The sequence below is a fragment of the Balaenoptera physalus genome, assembly GCF_965194825.1.
Source record: "Balaenoptera physalus genome assembly, chromosome: 11".
Classification (NCBI taxonomy): Eukaryota; Metazoa; Chordata; class Mammalia; order Artiodactyla; family Balaenopteridae; genus Balaenoptera; species Balaenoptera physalus.
Genome location: NC_138896.1, coordinates 84,826,757 through 84,844,569, shown reverse-complemented (window position 1 = coordinate 84,844,569; position 17,813 = coordinate 84,826,757). Strand labels below are relative to the sequence as shown.

At 40.7% G+C, this 17,813-nt stretch overlaps 1 protein-coding gene and 1 long non-coding RNA gene across 2 annotated transcripts in view; both read right to left on the bottom strand.

The window, feature by feature from the left end:
• Nucleotides 1-48: 48 nt before the first annotated feature.
• On the bottom strand, nt 49-15,434 carry LOC309638733 (uncharacterized protein C3orf49; the record flags this gene model as incomplete). Its single annotated transcript, XM_082415028.1, has 7 exons — nt 49-266; nt 719-832; nt 3,281-3,405; nt 6,534-6,856; nt 10,504-10,665; nt 13,321-13,384; nt 15,428-15,434. 7 exons carry the CDS (start codon nt 15,432-15,434, stop codon nt 69-71), a joined length of 993 nt encoding a protein of 330 aa, XP_082271154.1. The 3' UTR covers nt 49-68.
• The window catches only part of LOC309637539, an 84,352-nt gene continuing 80,077 nt past the window's right edge, over nt 13,539-17,813 (bottom strand). Inside the window, exon 4 of the long non-coding RNA XR_014250620.1 lies at nt 13,539-17,048. This is a non-coding gene — a long non-coding RNA (uncharacterized lncRNA). The remainder of the gene's footprint in view (nt 17,049-17,813) is intronic.

Sequence of the window (17,813 nt, the reverse complement as noted above, 5' to 3'; positions counted from 1 at the left end):
TATTCAGGATTATGTACCAAAAGATAAGAACCCCTATGAACATAACTTTTGTGCAGTCAGAAACAAAATCAGAAGCAGCACCAAGTAAATGGGAAACACACGTTTTTCAATTTATACTTCCTCATGGTTCTCTTGGATATCCTCTGGAACTGCTTGGAAGACTGAAGGATTTCATCCCCTAGAAACTCACACTGTTGAAGCTCAGCGTGTCTTTGGGCCAATAGCTTCATGGATTTATCTGTCACTGTTTCTATGAGGTCATCCACCTATGACAGCCAGATACAAAGAAATGAAACCATGTGCTAGAAAGCCTTGTCCACATCCAAAGGAGGCCTGTTTTTCCTGAGAGATAAGTTCAGGAATTGTTGGACGTTTACAAGTCCCAAAGTATTAATCTAATTCAAGTCATAGCAAACAGAGCTTGAAAACATACATTTACCACCCAGTGGTAAAGAGGATCTCATTTCTTCTCAAAAGAAGCCCATGTGTGTGCCTTCATTTTAATTGAATTCACTTGATATTTATTAGGCACACAGCACCATCCTCGGTGCCCTCAGCAATCCTGTAGCCACTCTTGAATGCTCCCCACTAACATGATTCCTTCATGCTAATCATTAGTTTCATCCCACATCCGCGCTGTCTAGCAGGGCTGTGCATTCAGTTAAGCCTGGCCCTCTGATGCTTTTGAAACACCAAAGTAAAAGCCTTTGTCCACTACCTGCATTTGAAGCTTTACTACTGTCAAATCTGATTTTCGGAGGATGTTTTCCGTGCTATGTTTCTTTTTTTTAAATGCTGGAAAGTGTGGTCTCTTTTTTGAGGAATACGGAACCTATCATAAAAATGCAAAAATACATCAGATTAAGAAGTGCCAACATGATATCTGTGACGGTGCTTAAATGAACAGTCTCACCTTTGGGACATTCTCTTATAAACTGAACGTTTGCCCCATAACAACGTTGAGTTGGAGGTCGTATTCATATTATTCTCCACCCCCCATGTATCTCCTTTGTGCCCAGAGCTCTCTTTGAAGAGATCTATAGGGTGCAGAGAAATGAGATTGTCTGGTTCTAAGAGAAAATACAGTGTCAGGAAAAAAGCAGGTCACTTGTAAGGGGGAAGAAGAAGAAATTGCTTCTGCAGCCGCTGAGCACAGAGTGTGGGGCTGTTGTAGACCAGTGCCCCAGAAAGCTCATTATCACTGGATCCAGTTGTTAATTTGGTCTTGTTTCTGCAGGTTTCCTTATTTTCATGACAGACATGTCTCCAAACATAAAAAGAAAGCTCTGGGTTCTTTTCGCTGCATGCCTGATACTCTTCCCCTGGTCCCTGGCTTGCTGGTTTCAAGTACCTGTGCTATTGGAAATCATTCCTAGGTCATGGCTCCTGGCTAATATGCCCTTTTTAGTCTTATTGGGTTCACTCTTCCTTCCCCTTGTGCTTAGTAATTAGCATTAGGACTATTATGAGGCCTACACAAAGTAGGATGTGGGACCACATCTGGGTCTTGCCCTTTGCCTGAGTTTACAAATGAGTCTGCGGAACCTCCACTCTGCCCTGCCAGCTCACCCAGGCTCAAGTGTCACTGGCAGAATCTTCCCCAGTCCATCCAGAGTACGACTCCTCTTTTTCCTCTCTTGTAAAACCAAGTGTTTTGGGGGCTTTTTTTCTATTAAGCACTTGGTAATTACTTACTTCTGTGTTTGTTGAATACCACTATTAAAAAGTCAAATGCCTAGAAGGGTCAGGCAGGGTCTGTAAAACAGGCTTAGCTGGGGCTGGTGTGAACTGGAGAGAACATGCCCTCCTGCAAAGGGGGCAGGCCTCTGCGCCGGCTCCTGCTGTTGCCCCGGGAATTGTGGGCCCAGTGTTGCCAAATCCTCCTATTTTTCAAAAGGAAGTTGAAAATCCAGATTTCTGTTTGAATTTTTCTGATTTTGAAATGTGGGCCGTTCATTCAAATATATTTTTGAGAACATTCTGAGAGCTAACAGTGCCATACTTTCATGTCCATCTCCTCTATCAAACTATAAGTTCCACACAAACAGGACCATGACCTTGGGTCACCTTTATAGCCTCCCCAGACTGCCCAGCACATAATAGGAATACGATCAATGCAAACTTAGCACAAAAAAGGTAAAATTCAAAACTAATATTGGTGCACTCTGGCAGTGACGCTCTAGAGCAGCATTGTTCGACAGAACTTTCCACAAAAATGGAAATGTTCTTTATCTGCGCTGTCCAGTCCAACAGACGCTGGCCGTATATGTTTACTGAGCACTTGAAAGGTAGCTAGTGCAGCGAAGGGAATGGACTTTTATTTAATTTTAATTAATGTAAATAGTCACGTGGCTATTGGCTACCATATTGGACGGTACAATTAGTACCTAGCATAGTAATTACGACTAAGCACTCCAGAGCCAGGTCTTCTGCTGTTTGAAGCCTGGCTCTTCCAATTATCTGGGCCAATTACTTAACCTCTCATTACCATCCCTAAAATAATATCCTACTTACTGTAGTAACCTATTGCTCTCTACCTTATAGGGCCGTCGTAAGGATTAACTGAGTTGGTATTTTTAAAGCACTGAGAACAGGGCCTGGAACATAGTCAGCTTTAAGTAAATGCTTATTATATCTAAAGTAATAATAGTATTTCAGGGTTCTATTAAAAAAATAGTCTGGGCAATTTAGGCTAAAACTTGATAAGTACAGGTAAGTACAAGCTTTGGGTTGGAGAGTCCTGGATCACCTAGTGCTGTACTGTCTATACTATACATATGGCTGTTTGTATTCTAATTTCAATTACAATGAAATAAAATATAAAATTCAGCTCCTCAGTTGCACTGGCCACATTCCAAAGTCTGAAAAGCCACACGTGCTAATGGCTACTATTTTGGACAAATGTACCCTTGCATCCTCGCAGAAATTCTGTTGGGTTGGTCTAGAGAATTCCTCTCCACATGTATGCGTGATAGGCCAGGTGCTAATATACTAATGAGTCTTGATATTGGAACAGCTGACAAAGTCAATATAAAGCTGTAAACTTCACTGTTGCCCAGATTGTAGCAGAAGCTGCACAGTTTGCGCTCAGAACTAGAGGAATCAGAACTGGAAAGTCCACATTCTGTGCCCTAAATTCTGGGAGTGGAGACACACAAGTAGCAGCTTTAAATGCTTTATGATGAGGGACTTGCAGTGGGAGAGAACTTGGTTTTTACAACATCCCTAAACACTGACTTACTGATAAGTCTTCAGAGGCGAGTTTGTTTTAGCATTTTACCTTCTGCAGTCCTGAGGGAAGGGATGTCACAGATAACCGCTTGGTGGTTCTCCTGGCTCGGAGGAGTGTATTTCCTTGGGTTATGTCCTCTGTCTCTGCTTCTACAACATCAAGTTGTATAGTTGCTTAGAGGGAAGGGGAAGAAAAAAACAGACAATCTTGAAGGATCACAGTAATAAACATATGCTCCCTATTAGAAAGTCTCCTGAAAAGCCAGCATCACATGCTGTCTCAGTGGCTTTTTTCTTTGGGGTTAAAAATTTTAAATGGATTTGTTTTGCTGAAGCTTACACTTTCTCCTGAACATTTATTTGCCTTTTCTTGTGGTCATGACCTCAGTGGTCACCAACCCGTCTTAACAAGGTGGTTACCTGTCTTTGAGACTTCAGTTTTGCCCTCTGTTGCTTTTCCCTGTAACTCTTGTGGAATTCGAAAAAGTAACCCTCTAATGTGCAAGACAATCCCTTGAGTATTTGCTGTAGACAAAAGCCAACTTTAAATCTACTCTGCAGCAAAGTGGCACAAGGCTCAGTCATTCGCATACCATCTTAATAGTTTTTCCCACATTCCAGGAGCCCTGTGAACACTAGAGCCCTTAATATTTTTCTTTGTCAATTCAATTCTTAACACAATAAACGTACTTATAAAGGAAACTTAAAACACTATCATAAAACAAAAACCAATATCATAAATATAGGCACTGAGACTAGTATGGTAAAACCAAAACCATGTTATTGCCTACAGAAGGCACTAAACTTGAGGTTACTCTCTTTTTTACTGTAACAGAAAAAGGGCAGGAAATGAGACTTTTTCCTTGTTGTAGTCAAAGGGATCGACAGGGTCATTTGGAAAAAGGGTTTTGCAGCTTGTCCTGTTTCAGTGTCTTCAAGCTGTGCGCAGCACCTAAAATCAGCTTAACCTGCTTTAGGTCCATTGATAACCACATCTAGGAGCCGTGGTTCCTCATCTCAGTGACTGATGGCTCCACCTTCAAAGCAGATGCTCAACCCGGGGACCCTTCCTTCTCCCCTGCCACCGTCCAGCTCATCCCCAAATCTTGCAACTTCTACCTGTGAGTATTTCTCCCTTCATCTCACCATCCCCACCGCCACGACTCGTCCAAACTATTATCATCCCTTGCCTGAACGAATGTAAGAGCCTGTTTATTGTTCCTTCTGCATCTCTTCTTGCTCTCCTTCGATCCAGTCTCTACCCTGCAGCCTGAGCTACCTTTAAAGAATGCCAATCAGATTATATAAATCCCCAGCTTGAAAATATTTGATGGTTTCTTATCACCCTTAGGAAAAGTTAACATTTCTTAACATGGCTTACAGACACCCTTACCACCTTATTCACCAGCCTCTCCTTGGCTGGATTACTTTAATTTCTTAATTACGCCCAGCGCTCTCTTGATGTTGGAACTTGAAAGTGCTCTCCCCTCTTCCTGGGAAACTGTTCTCACCACTCTTTCCTTATCTAACTCTAGCTGTCCCTCAGATCTCATCTGAGTTGTTCCTTCCTCAGAGAGGCCTTTCCTGAGCCCCCTCCCCTAAATTAGCATCCATGATGTGTACCCATAGTGCCTTCTGCTTCTCCTTTGCATGAGAGGTAATCATCTGCATAATGCTGGAATGTCCCTCTGTGCTGTAACTCCAGGAGGGTAGGGACCATGTGTGTTCTATCTGCTACTCTATCCCTAATAGTGTGGCTGGCATATAATAATTATTTACTAAATTTTTGTTAAAAAAGTGTAATGAGGGTCAACAGGGATGAGCAACTGTCTTTTGGTCACAGCGGAGGGTCAGAATGTTTGAGTGGAAGCCTGAAGGATGGGCAAGTTTCTTGGAAAAATCTTAGTGTAGAGATTTGTTATTCCAACTAAGTTGAAAATAAGCCAGTGCATGGGATGAGGGGGAAGATTCTGGTCCTCTGTTTTCTGCTGGACCCTCCAACTCCACCCCCATCAGCATATAAGCATGTCCTCTTTGCTATTTTTAACGGAAATAGGCAGGTCAATCCATACCAGGTAATTGCTAGATGCTTGGATCCTTGTAATAGTGACTGCTTTTTCCAGAAGGGTTTGTTTGAAAGGGCAATCAGTCAGCTGGAAGCCATCATTTTTGTTTTTTGGGGTTTTTTTTCTGGAAAAAGTATCCACTAGGCTTGCAGCCTTATAACCATGTGAAATTTGAAGGTATGTTTGAATTTCCTACATATACATAAGGACTTTATATGTTTCTGGATGCTGTGCTATAAAGGGTATTAGAAACCTACAAAGGATATTCATGGCAGTGAAGCTCTTCTGTATGATATTATAATGAGAGACACATTACATGGTGGGTTTTTCAAAACCATAGAAGTGTGCAGGGCAAAGAGTGAACCCTAATGTAAACTATGGACTACACTTAAAAATAATATATTAATATTGGATCATCAATTGTAACAAATGTACCGTGCTAAGGCAAGATGTTAATAACAGAGGAAACTATGAGGGTAGGGTAAGGAGAGAGGGGTATATGGGAACTAACTTTCTGTATTTTCTGCCCAATTTTCCAGTAAACCTAAAACTGCTCTAAAAAATAAGGTCTATTAATTTTAAAAAGCTACAGAGGAGAATGCAAATAGTAGTAGTATCGTTAGCCATCACTCATTAGGGCCCCCCCAAAACAGCATCACCACGTTGCAAAAAAGACAAAGTTAACTGTTCAAACATTGATTCTTCACAAGGTACATGAGAAGTAGATACAACAAAATAAAACTTCCTTTCTGACTTACCAATCATAGATTTTAAAAATAGAATTCTCACCACACCCTCTTCTGTTAGAAGTAGCCATTTGAAAGTCTGCCTCACTCCTTTCTCCAGAAACAAAACAAAACAAAATCCCACTTTGGTTTGATTTTCTAATATATGTGTATGTGTATGTGTATATGCATATACACATACATATGCCTATGTATGCATCTGTATTTAAATGAAAAGTAGCTTTAGACTGATGAGAACCACTGATTAATTGGACTGGGAGGGACCTCAAAGGTGATCTAATTCAGAGCTTTTCAAAATGCGTGTACATACGAGTCACCTGGGGGTCTTTCTAAAATGCAGATTCTGACTCAGTAGACCTGGGTGGGGACTGAGCTTCTGCAGTTCAGACCAGCTCCCAGGAGATGCCATACTTGGGGTAGCAAGAAAAGCCATCCTAATTTCATTTTTCCTCTTGGCCTTGACACTTAACCATATGTTGCCTTTGATTACCATCCTGTGAGAGCTTTCTCATTCTTGGTTCGGTAAATAACTTGGGCGATGGAAGCTCCTTGACAATTCTAGGAAGAGGGCTCTGCATATTTGAAAGGAGGGTTTCCTTATGGTTAGTGGAGCCCTCTCCGCTGACACTTGCTGGCTTGCTTCTGTACTCGTGTGACAGCATCCTCCCCAAAAAAGTCTTCACTTTCTTGACCAAATCTCTTTTCTGATTTTGCTGGCTTTCATGAAATTCCATGTCACTCTCATTGGATGATTCCTCTTTGGGGACCAATACATTTTGTTTTACTAAGTTGGTAGACACAGCTCTATGCCATCTGAACAAAAGAGAAATAATTTGTATCAAGGAAAGTGAAAAGTTAAAAAAAAGGTATCATTTAAATCATTAAAATCCACTGCAAATGTGAAAAAATTATACAGTTCCAAAAAATAAATTTGAAGACCCAAATCACAGAAGAATAAAGCCAAAGCAACTACTTGGCGTTTTGTTGCCAAACTCTAGAAGTGCATTCTGGCCACTATCTCATTTAATCCTCATAGCAGGTAGGTTATATTATTATCTTCATTTTACTAATGAGTAAACTGAGACATAGAGAGATTAACTTAATTGACCAAGCATAGAATGCAGATTTTAATCTTGGTTTGTGATTGTTAAATTATAGTACCTCTTATTGGCAAACTGGAGATCTTATTTCAGTAATGGTTTGAGATAGTTTTTGCTGGATTTAGTGGTTCCCAGGCTACAGTGATGAGAGATGAAAGAGTCTGCTAGGGTAGTCAATAAAGAATATAGTCTCCAAGGTCCTATAAACACTGCATTTACATAGAATATGCATTTAGAGAGAATAATTCTAAATGCATTATTTCCAAAATTCCAAATAGTCATATAGCATCTTCATCATTTTTGCATATTTTAGTAATTTTTCATATTTTAGTAAATAAGTAACACTTCTTAATAGACTTCTATGTGCTAAACACTCATCTAAGTTCTTTCATATGTATTACACAATTTAATCCTCCTACTGTCCTCTCCATTTTACAAATGAGGAAATTAAAAGTTGGCAAGATTAAATAAGATTAAATAAGATTAAATAACTTATGCCCAGACAATCTGACCCCAAAGTCTGTGTTGTTATCCTCTGTGCTAGGTAAATATCACCCATTCCATGATACCCTGATTTACCTAATATTCTTCCTCAATTAACTGTTTTTTGTTAGTTTCTTCCAAAGCAACAATATCCATAAAATCCCAGGGATTTAAAAAAATTAACCTTTTTATTTCGAGATAATTGTAGTTTCACATGCAGTTGTAATAAATAATACAGGGAGATTCTCTGCGTACTCTTTACCCAGTTTCCCCCAATGGCAAACTCCTGCGAAACTAAAATACATTGGCACAACCAGGATATTGACACTGATACTGGCAAGATACTGAACATTTCCATCACCACTAGGATCCTTCGTGTTTTATAGCCACACCCACTTCCCACTCACCCCTACCTTTTCCTTAAACCCTGGCAATCACTAAGCTGTCCTCCATGTGTATAATCTATGTCCTTTCAAGAAGGTACTGTAAATGGAATCATACAGCATATGGTTGACCCTGGAACAACATGGGTCTGAACTGTGCAGTTCTACTTACATGGAAATCTTTTTCAATAGTAAGTACTACATGATCCAAGGTCAGTTGAGTCCGTGGATGTGGAACCTTAGACACCAAGGAACTGCAGATATGGAGGGCTGACTCTAGGTTATACATGGATTTTTGACTATGCAGATGGCTGGCATCCCTAACCCCTGCTTTGTTCAAGAGTCAACTGTAAAATCTTTTGGGGTTTACTTTTTTCATTCAGCATAATTCTCCAGAGATTCATTCAGTTCGTTGTGTTTATCAATATTCTATTCCTCTTTATTGCTGAGTAACATTCCATGATGTGGACATACCCCACTTTGTCTAACCATTCACTCATTGGAAGACATTTGGGTAGTTTCCACTTTGGGGCCGTTATGAATAAAGCTACTATAAACATGTGTGTACAAGTTTTTGTGTGAGCATAAATCTTCATTTCTCTGGGTGAAATCCCAGGTTTTATATTATATTACATTACATTATATTTATAATACATGTAATACATATTTCTAATGAGGATATAAATAAATTCATAACTATTAAAAGCAGTTTTCATATACTACTTAAACTATGTCAAGTCCCACCAGTAGCAAAATACCAACCTCCAGAAAAACACTATTCTCAATTGAACCTAAATTATTCAGCTTCTCTGTCATTATGCAAGAGAAGTAGTTCAGCCCACTAAATAGTTCAGCCCAAGCACTGGAGTTAAATGGTTTGGTTCAAACCAGCACCATACTTCCTAACTCTGTGATCTTGGCCATGTTATTTAACGTCTATGAGCTTCAGTTTTCTCATTTGAAAATAGGTATGTTGTTCTCAAGAATGTACAAATAAAAGAAAATAATTTATGTGCTTGATACCTGATAATACATTCAATAAATGATAGCTTTTATTACCATGTGGAACAGATCTGTGTGGAAAAAACTTAAAAGGCAAGAAGGGAGTGCAAGCTAAGAGGTCAAAAGAAGGGAGCCCTCATAGGCTAGCAGCCTCCTTTTTGGGACCAAGGACGTAGAGTTCTGTCAGTTGTACACACACACACACACACACACACACTCACGAGGTGATATTATTCACATTCATTATAGTTGAGCATAGTTACTATAATACAATAACTTTCCAGCAGAGGGCAGTCAAGTGTCCTAAGGAAGGGGTGCCATATTCTAATTTGCCCAAAGGTCATTTACGGGCTAAGACTAATTTCCCATGGACCCTTCTGAGAATCTTTTAATAAAGCCATCTGTTTCTACTACCATAAATACACATACACATGGGAATACAATTCAGGAGGTTCAGGAACTCCCAAGGCCATCCATGCAACCCCTCAAATAAAAAGCCCTGCCCTAAGCAGTTTCTGAATCTCTAGAATGCATCTCCCATTCCCATCCCTCCACCCTTATTCCCAGTCTATTTATAACATAATTAACAAATGTAATTTTGCTCCAGAGCCTAGGAATAGAACTGTTGCCATTGCTGTTATGAAAAGAATCCTTTCTTTCCTAAGCTTTTAAGTATCTTGGTTGGTGGTGAATTTATTTGGTTGTATTGCCTCTCCTTTTAACCCCTGTTTCTTACTGAAAGTGGAAATCTCTGCAAAATTTCATTTTGCCTGTGGAAGGTTCAGAAGTCTGATCTTTGATGCTTCAGGTCTCATGAAAACACTTCATTTCTACCTATCTAAGATATTGCTCATGAACCTGGTAAGAAAGAAAACACCCTGCCCTCAAAATTGGAAAATAATTCATCTCATTGACTTTCCAAATTAAAATGTATTATTTTTGGAGTATTTCATGCTTGTCTTCATGGTTTTGCCATTGGCAAGAAAAATTAGGTATAAGACAGTTTTTAGGTTACATAAGAGCATGCACATGGGTGAAATACAATTAGTATGTATCTCAGCAGCCAAAATTGCTGGAAAAGGGAACCGAAAGAGCATTGCTCATGGACTCATCTTGAAAAATGCACTACTGAATTTTCAAAATAATAGTATTTGCTGTCTAAAATTGTGAGACTGAAATATTAACTTACTATCTGCTTATTTTAGTATAATATGCAACATTAAAACTCAAATTCAGGTAGAAAGGAAAGGTTTTCCCCATTACAATGAAGACTTTTCTAATCACAAAATGAAGCTTCCATTGTGGCACTAGGTTCTCTGACCCAGTGTATAAACGCTGTCTCCTCTTCCTCTAATCCATACAGAGCCTTCATTTCTAAATGCAATGCTTAAAAAGAGATGCTACCTTTTCTAATCATCACGGTGAATATTGGTCAATGCAAAATCCAAAGAATCTCACTCAAGAGAGAAGAAAATGAGTCCCAGTTTCCTACCTTTCAATCCCTTTCCTTTTGAATGAGCCATTTCTCTTTCTGGGTTGCTGAAATCTCCGGTACTGGCCAGCTTTTCCGTAAGCAACCTTAAAGGGCTCTGGTGTATATAGGTGAGGATGGTCCGTTGCTATCAACTTCACCTGTAGCAGCTGTTTTGGATTTCTTCAGCTCTTGAGCTCACAAACTTCAAAACAAAATCATGCAGTGAGTGACTGAGGCGCTTTTAACTTCTGGGCTGTTTGGGGTAAAGTACTAGGAAATTTTTGGAATTGCTTCCTGATTCCCTTTAAGGTGTTAGAGACATCATTTGTTGGACCGGCCCTGTTTACCACTTCACGGAGGTCACCAGTGACGCATTTGACAGAGCGGTGGGAAATTCCCTTTCCTGCTGTGAACTTCTGGGCAAGGCAGATGCAGAACAGGTGACCTGATTGTCTAACCACTGCCATTTGGGTTGGTAATAAAATAATCACACACCAATTGATTATCACAGTCAGGTGTGCATGTTTGAATTCCGAAGAGGGCAGAACCAAAAGCAATAGGAATTCCAATGATCCCAGCTTTTGTTAGATTTTTCAAGTAGAGCTGATGAATACTCTCTCTGTCACGTTTTTATTTGGCCTTCTCACAGTACACTTCCAAGGGCTATTATATCTTGTATTTTGTAGTGATCTCTCAACACACGTGGCTGAGAAAGTTGAGTCCACCCCTCCCTTCTAACATTTTCTAGTTTATTTCCCAGAGAAGAGCAAATTCTGGCTGGGTTTGAACTTCCCACCACAAGGTGGCAGCAGACACTAGGATTTATTCCCATCCTTCTCTGGTGCTTTGAGTTTTTCAGTCTGAACTTAACTAGAAGCTAAGAAGGAAAACTCTAGAAAAGTGTTGGGAGATACAAGGATTACTCTGTTTGCTGTGTTTGCACTCATCAGTCATCTGGAGCTGGCTTCTCAGACTTCCATGTGCACACAAATTACCTGGGGATCTTATTAACATGCAGATTTTAATGCAGTAGTTCTGCCTGATAAGGTCATTGGGCCAGAGAGCGCAACAAGATAAAAGGGTTACTTGCGTGAGGATCTGTCTGCTCCAGGCAGATGAATCAGCAGGTACCAAAGCCCTGAGGTGTTAGGAGTCTGATGTCTTTGAAAATTTACAAGATAGTCAGGGTGGCTGCAGCAAAGAGATGGATGTATCTGATGAGCTGGAGAGACAGGCAGGGCCAAACCTGCTGGATCCTACAGAACAATTGAAAGATTTGGGTCTGGCTCTTCAGAATAATGGAAAATAATTAGAGTTTTTGTTTTGTTTTGTTCTGTTTTATTTTGGCCGTGCAGCATGGCATGCAGGATCTTAATTCCTCGACCAGGGATCCAACCCATGCCCCCTGCAGGAGCTAGTCGATACATGTTTATTCTGGGCAGTGAGGACCCAGCGTTGAGCAAGACAACTGGAATCCCTGTGGAAGCTCGTAGACTTAACCACTGAGCTGCCAGGGAAATCCCTATTAGGGTTTTTCTATCATTAAAATTTTTTAAATATAAAATTAAAAAATTTTAAATTGTGATAAACTAGACATCATATAAAATTTACCATGTTGAAGTGTACAGCTCAGTGGCAGGAAGTCCGTTCACACTGTTGTGCCACCATCACCACCACTGTCTCCAGCACTTTTTTTATCTTGCAAAACTGAAACTCTATGCCCATTAAACAATAACTCCTAATAACATTTCCGTCTCTATGAATTTTTTTTAATTGGAAAAAAATTATATTTTGGAAGAACTCACCACATAAGGTGACAGAATTCCAAAAATCAAATTACATGAAAATATACATCACAATATCTTCATACAATAGGTGAGAAAAATCTGCTGTATAGAAGAGAGACAACGAAATACGAAGGGCTAAGGAGAAGGATATGAGGGTAAACAGCGTTTTTATTTTTTTAATTTAAAACAATTAATTAATTAATTAATTTGTTTTTGAGTCTTCGTTGTTGCGCACGGGCTTTCTCTAGTTGCGGTGAGCGCTTCGTTGCAGTGCTTGGGCTTCTCATTGCAGTGGCTTCTCTTGTTGCAGAGCGCAGCTCTAGGCGCACGGGCTTCAGTAGTTGTGGCTCGTGGGCTCAGTAGTTGTGGCACATGGGCTTAGCTGCTCCGCGGCATGTGGGATCTTCCCAGACCAGGGTTCGAACCCATGTCCCCTGCATTGGCAGGCGGATTCTTAACCACTGCGCCACCAGGGAAGTCCCAAAACAGCATTTTTAACAGCAAACCCAGAAGTTAAGTAGAAAGCCTGTAGCTGTGCATGCTTTATTCATCCAACCTGCACATTAGGTAACTGAAGGGCAAAAGTAAACTAAATCAGAATTCTGTATTTTTGGGGGTAAATTTCAATAATTTGAAATCTGAATTGAATTCAGAAACAACTCTTTTTAGTTCTTTGGGATAATGACTGAACTCAACAGCTCTCAACAACAAAAAAATGTCATTGCTACATCCAATCCAAGAGATGGGTTCAATCTGTCTCTATGAATTTGACGATAGTTTTTAAGGAGTGATGCCAAAACCCGGCCTCTGTGCACTGATGCCAAATTGAATCTCAGAGACAGACTTTTGGGTGAAATAGAAGAGAACAGCTTTATTGCTTTGCCAGGCAAAGGAGGCCACAGCAGGCTAGTGCCCATAAGACTGTGCCTCACCCGGGACGGGGGTAGTGAGGAGTCTTTAACAGTGTTCGGGGAGCAGGGCGTGGTCAGCTCGTGGACGTTCTTCTGATTGGTTGGTGGTGAGGTAATTGGGAGTCAGCATCATCAACCTTCTGGTTCCAGCTGCTCTGGGGTCAACGTGCTTGAGGGCAGCATACAATGAACTTCTTCCACCTGGGGGGAGTTTCAGTATCTGCAGAAAAGCTCAAAGGACATGGCTCCGAATATTATCTATAGACCTTGGGGAAGAACTAAAGGTCCTTGACTTTGTTTAATGGCCAAAGTATTATTATTTTGTCTTGCTTGACTGTGTTCCTTTCTTTCCGCATTTTCTCACTTCTCTGATTAAATTTATTCTTTGACTAAAGTTTTTCTACAGACGAAAGGCAGGCGGGGCTCTATTCTGGGAAAGCCTCATGGGGTCCTGCTTGGCTACAGGAGCTAGTCAATACATATTTGTTCTGGGCAGTGAGGATCCAGCGCTGGACAAAGCAACTGGAATCCCTGTCCAGGACTGACACTCTAGTGTCATCCAGGGAAGATGCTCTTGGACAGGGAGTATGGTCAAGGCAAAGGCCCTGAGGCAGGACCTGCTTGATATGTCTAAGGAACAGAAAGGCTTGTGTGGCTTGAGCAGAAGGGAGTGAAGGCAACCGTAGAGGAATATGAGGCCAGATAAATAAATGGAGACATCTATCGTGTGGGGCTTGGAGGCCAGCATATGAACTTGGCTTTCACTGTCTGCGAGATGAAAAGCTATTATAGGATTTTGAGAAAAAACGTGGTGTTACCTGATTTCAGCTTTAGCACATTGTCACCTCCGCTCCGAGTTGCTCAATCATGTAAAATGTGTGCACCAATATTTTCTAACATAATCTAAATGGCCCCTGTATTCGTTTTCTTTTGCTGCTGTAACAGATTACCACAAACTTGGTGGTGCCTTAAGACAGCATAGATTTATGACCTCACAGTTCTGCAGTTAGCAGTCTGACACAGGTCTCACTGGGCTAACATCAAAGTATTGGCACAGCTACATTTTCTTCTGGAATCTCTAGGGCTGTACCCATTTCCTTACCTTTTCCAGTGTCTAGAGCCCACCCCCTTCCTTGGCTAGTCACTCCCTTCCTCCATGTTAAAGCCAGCAACTTTGCATCTTTCTGACATTCATCATACCTCCTTCTGATTCTCTTTTTCTGCCTCCTTCTTCCACTTTTAAGGACCCTTGTGACTACATTGGTCTCATCCAGATAGGTGGCCACTAGGTGGCTAATTGAATATCCTTGCCAAACCTTGGTATTGTCAGACTTTACATTTGCTTCCAACCTCAGTTAGGTGCAAAATGCTATCTAATGCTTGTTCTTAATTTGATTTTTGTTATAAGTCTAAACCTCAAAAGATGCAAAGATTGTTCAGTAGTTTTCTTACTGTTTTGTTTTGTTTTTGGTGAAAAAGTGAATCATAGCTGTTCTAAGCATAGGTTTTGTGGTCCAAGAAACATAGGTTTGAATCACAGCCCTTCCAGTTAGTAGCAATGTGACCTTGGGAAAATTACTTTTCTGCACTTTGGTTTTCTTTTCTGTATAAAGAGATTAATAATAATAATACCACCTCACTCAGGGATTGGTAAGAAGATCCCATGAGATAATGTATGCAAAATGCCATTTAGTGCTTGGCCATAAGGAGCAATTAACACTGTACATGTTACTATCATAAATATATTTATACTTCAATATTCAGTGCTAGTGTAGTTAAATTACAGAGAATAAAAAACTATAAGAAAGATTGTCACATTACCATAATTATGTCATACACCAGCTCTAGATAGCTTTAGAAACATTTCAATCATGAAACAGTTTCATAGCATGGAAATAAATCTACAGATAAAGGCACAACTAAATGAGTTAATATGTTTTTACAACATCACTCTATAAAACGGGATATACTGTTTTATGTGAGGTTTAGCATATCATTATCCTTTGTTGAACTTCCTTGCAGGATATATGCTTGTTTGGTTTGCAAAAGACTTGGGAGGGGTGACTGGGCAGGCAATCAAACCCCCCAAAAAAAAGAAAAGAAGAAAGAAAGAAAAAAAAAAAATCCAAAGCCAAACTAGTCTCCTGAAGAAACAATAACAAAGCTTGAAGTGACCTGATTATATAGATACATCAATGAAATGAGACAAGGTACACTCGGGTTTTGTAATCTTCAAATTGTTACCTGTCATTGGGTAATCTAAATGGGGTTGCACAGGCAGTACGGCAAAAGGAATTCAATTTACCCTTCGGGTGTGCACCTTCGGTTCCTTGGAGAGGAGTAATCAACCAGAGGAAGACTTAAACCATCTTCCTGCCTTCTTCCATTGTAAAGTGTAACGAATAGCATTTGCATTTTTAAAAATTTAGCAAGTATTTGTTGAAAAGCCTGATACTGTGGAAGGAGCTAGGGAGTAAGAAGGACACAGTGGCTGCCCCCGTGGGCTCCCAAAGCAGAGGGAACCACACCATTAGGGCCGTCCTGAGTTTAGGGTTGTGTTTCTTGGGCAAGAGTCCTTGAGAACAAGACTGTGCTCAATTGCAGCTTGAAAATCCTATGTATCTTCAAATCAGGCTAAAGTATTAAATTAACTTATCAGGAAGCATCAGAGTTTGAGAAAAAGAAAACGGGTTGTAGAGTCAGAAAGACTTTTTAAATCTGGCTTTAAATCTAAGCTCTGTCACTTCCTAGCTGTGTTACTTCGGTCATCTAATTTCTGGGTCTCAGTTTCCTCATTGGTAGAATGAGGTCGCTGACAGCATTTGCTCCATGGGATAATTGTGAGAATCTAAGAGATGAGATGTCCAGCCTGTGATAAGTGTTTGGTAGAGGAGTGCTGTCAAATATGAATATATTACTGATCTCTCATGGTAGTGGGAGGAAAACACTCAGGGGTAACTGCCAGAGGTGGTGTGGGTCAGTGCAAGAGCCCTGGGATAGACTGACAGGGGTCAGGTCCAAGTACTGCCTCTTTCAGCAGTGTGACTTTCCTAGCTGTGTTATATAGTCCAAACTTCAGTTGCCTCTTCTGTGAAATGGGAGTAATAATGTTATCTTCCTTGTGAGTTTGTTTTGATGTTTAAATGATGTCAAAAGCTGAGAGCAATGCCTGGCACATAGAAAGTGCTCAATAAATGTTAGCCCTTGTTAGCATGAGGCTGGCAGGATGGCGTGATGATCCTCTCTTCTCAGGGTCGGTGATTCTCTTACTGAGAAGGCAGACACATTGGAAGTAGAACAGCGTGTTTAAGGGCATGGACTTTGGTGCAGAAAGCCTGAATTCACATATTGCCTCTGTTCTTTGCTTGGTGACCTCTCTAAGCCTCAGTTACTTCATTTGTAAACTGGGCATACTAATAGTACCAATAACACTGGGTCTTTTCTTTTTTTCAGGGTTAAATGAGTCAAATTAAACATTTGCAGTTGGTACATAGTAAGTGCTCAGTACACGTAAGCTATTAGTATTGCCTTAGAATCCATCATCATTATGGACAACGGGTTCATGGTTTGACATAGAACATCCAAAGACAAGTGGCCAAACTTTCAGTGGGTTTTGCTACTCAATAAAATCTTTATTTTTTGTAACTTTACCAGTGAGAAAAGCTTTAGAAACAAGAATTTCCCAATCCACCCATATCAGACCAGACATGGAAAGGACATTAGCAACAGAATATACAAGGCTTTCATGTGAGGGTGAAGAAATCCAAATTAGAGACCTGAAGGGTCATGGCCAAAGTCTTGGAGCCATTCCATAGTGGACGTGGACTTGAACCCAGTTCTCTTGTTGTTCAACCTCAGGGGATCCCTGAAGAGAGCAGTTCAAAAACCAGTGTGAGGGATTTCCCGGGTGGCGCAGTGGTTAAGAATCCTCCTGCCAATGCAGGGGACACGGGTTCAAGCCCTGGTCCGGGAAGATCCCACATGCCGTGGAGCAACTAAGCCCGTGAACCACAACTACTGAGCCTGTGTGCCACAACTACTGAAGCCCTCACACCTAGAGCCCGTGCTCTGCAACAAGAGAAGCCACCGCAATGAGAAGGCCGCGCACCGCAACGAAGAGTAGCCCCCACTGGCTGCAGCTAGAGAAAGCCCACGTGCAGCAACGAAGACCCAACGCACCCAAAAATAAAAAAATAATAAATTTATTTTGAAAACCAGTGTGAAACAATCATGGAAAACATAGAGTAAGAGATTTGGGGTGACTGAATGGGGGAGGAAAAGGACTCTTACGCTCCCTTTCTATCCGTTTTTGAGGTGCTAGGCAGTTTAGGCTAATGATGAAGAGCCAGAGCATAAGTGAGACGTCAGATGGAGTCCAGAGCTATTGTATTTCTGTCTGCGAAAACTTGGCTGAGTTGCTTAACTTCTACAAGCCTCAATTTCTGCATCTGTAAAGTGCACCCAATAATAGTACCCATAGCAAGGCTAGAATGAGCTATTTGTAGAGTGCTTAGGATAAACTGTGACAAATTAGAGTAGGCGAAGGGATGTGATCAGCTTTGTCATTTGGAAGAATAACATGGAAAAGTGGGCTGGATGAAGGGGAAACCATTTGATACAACATGCGTGA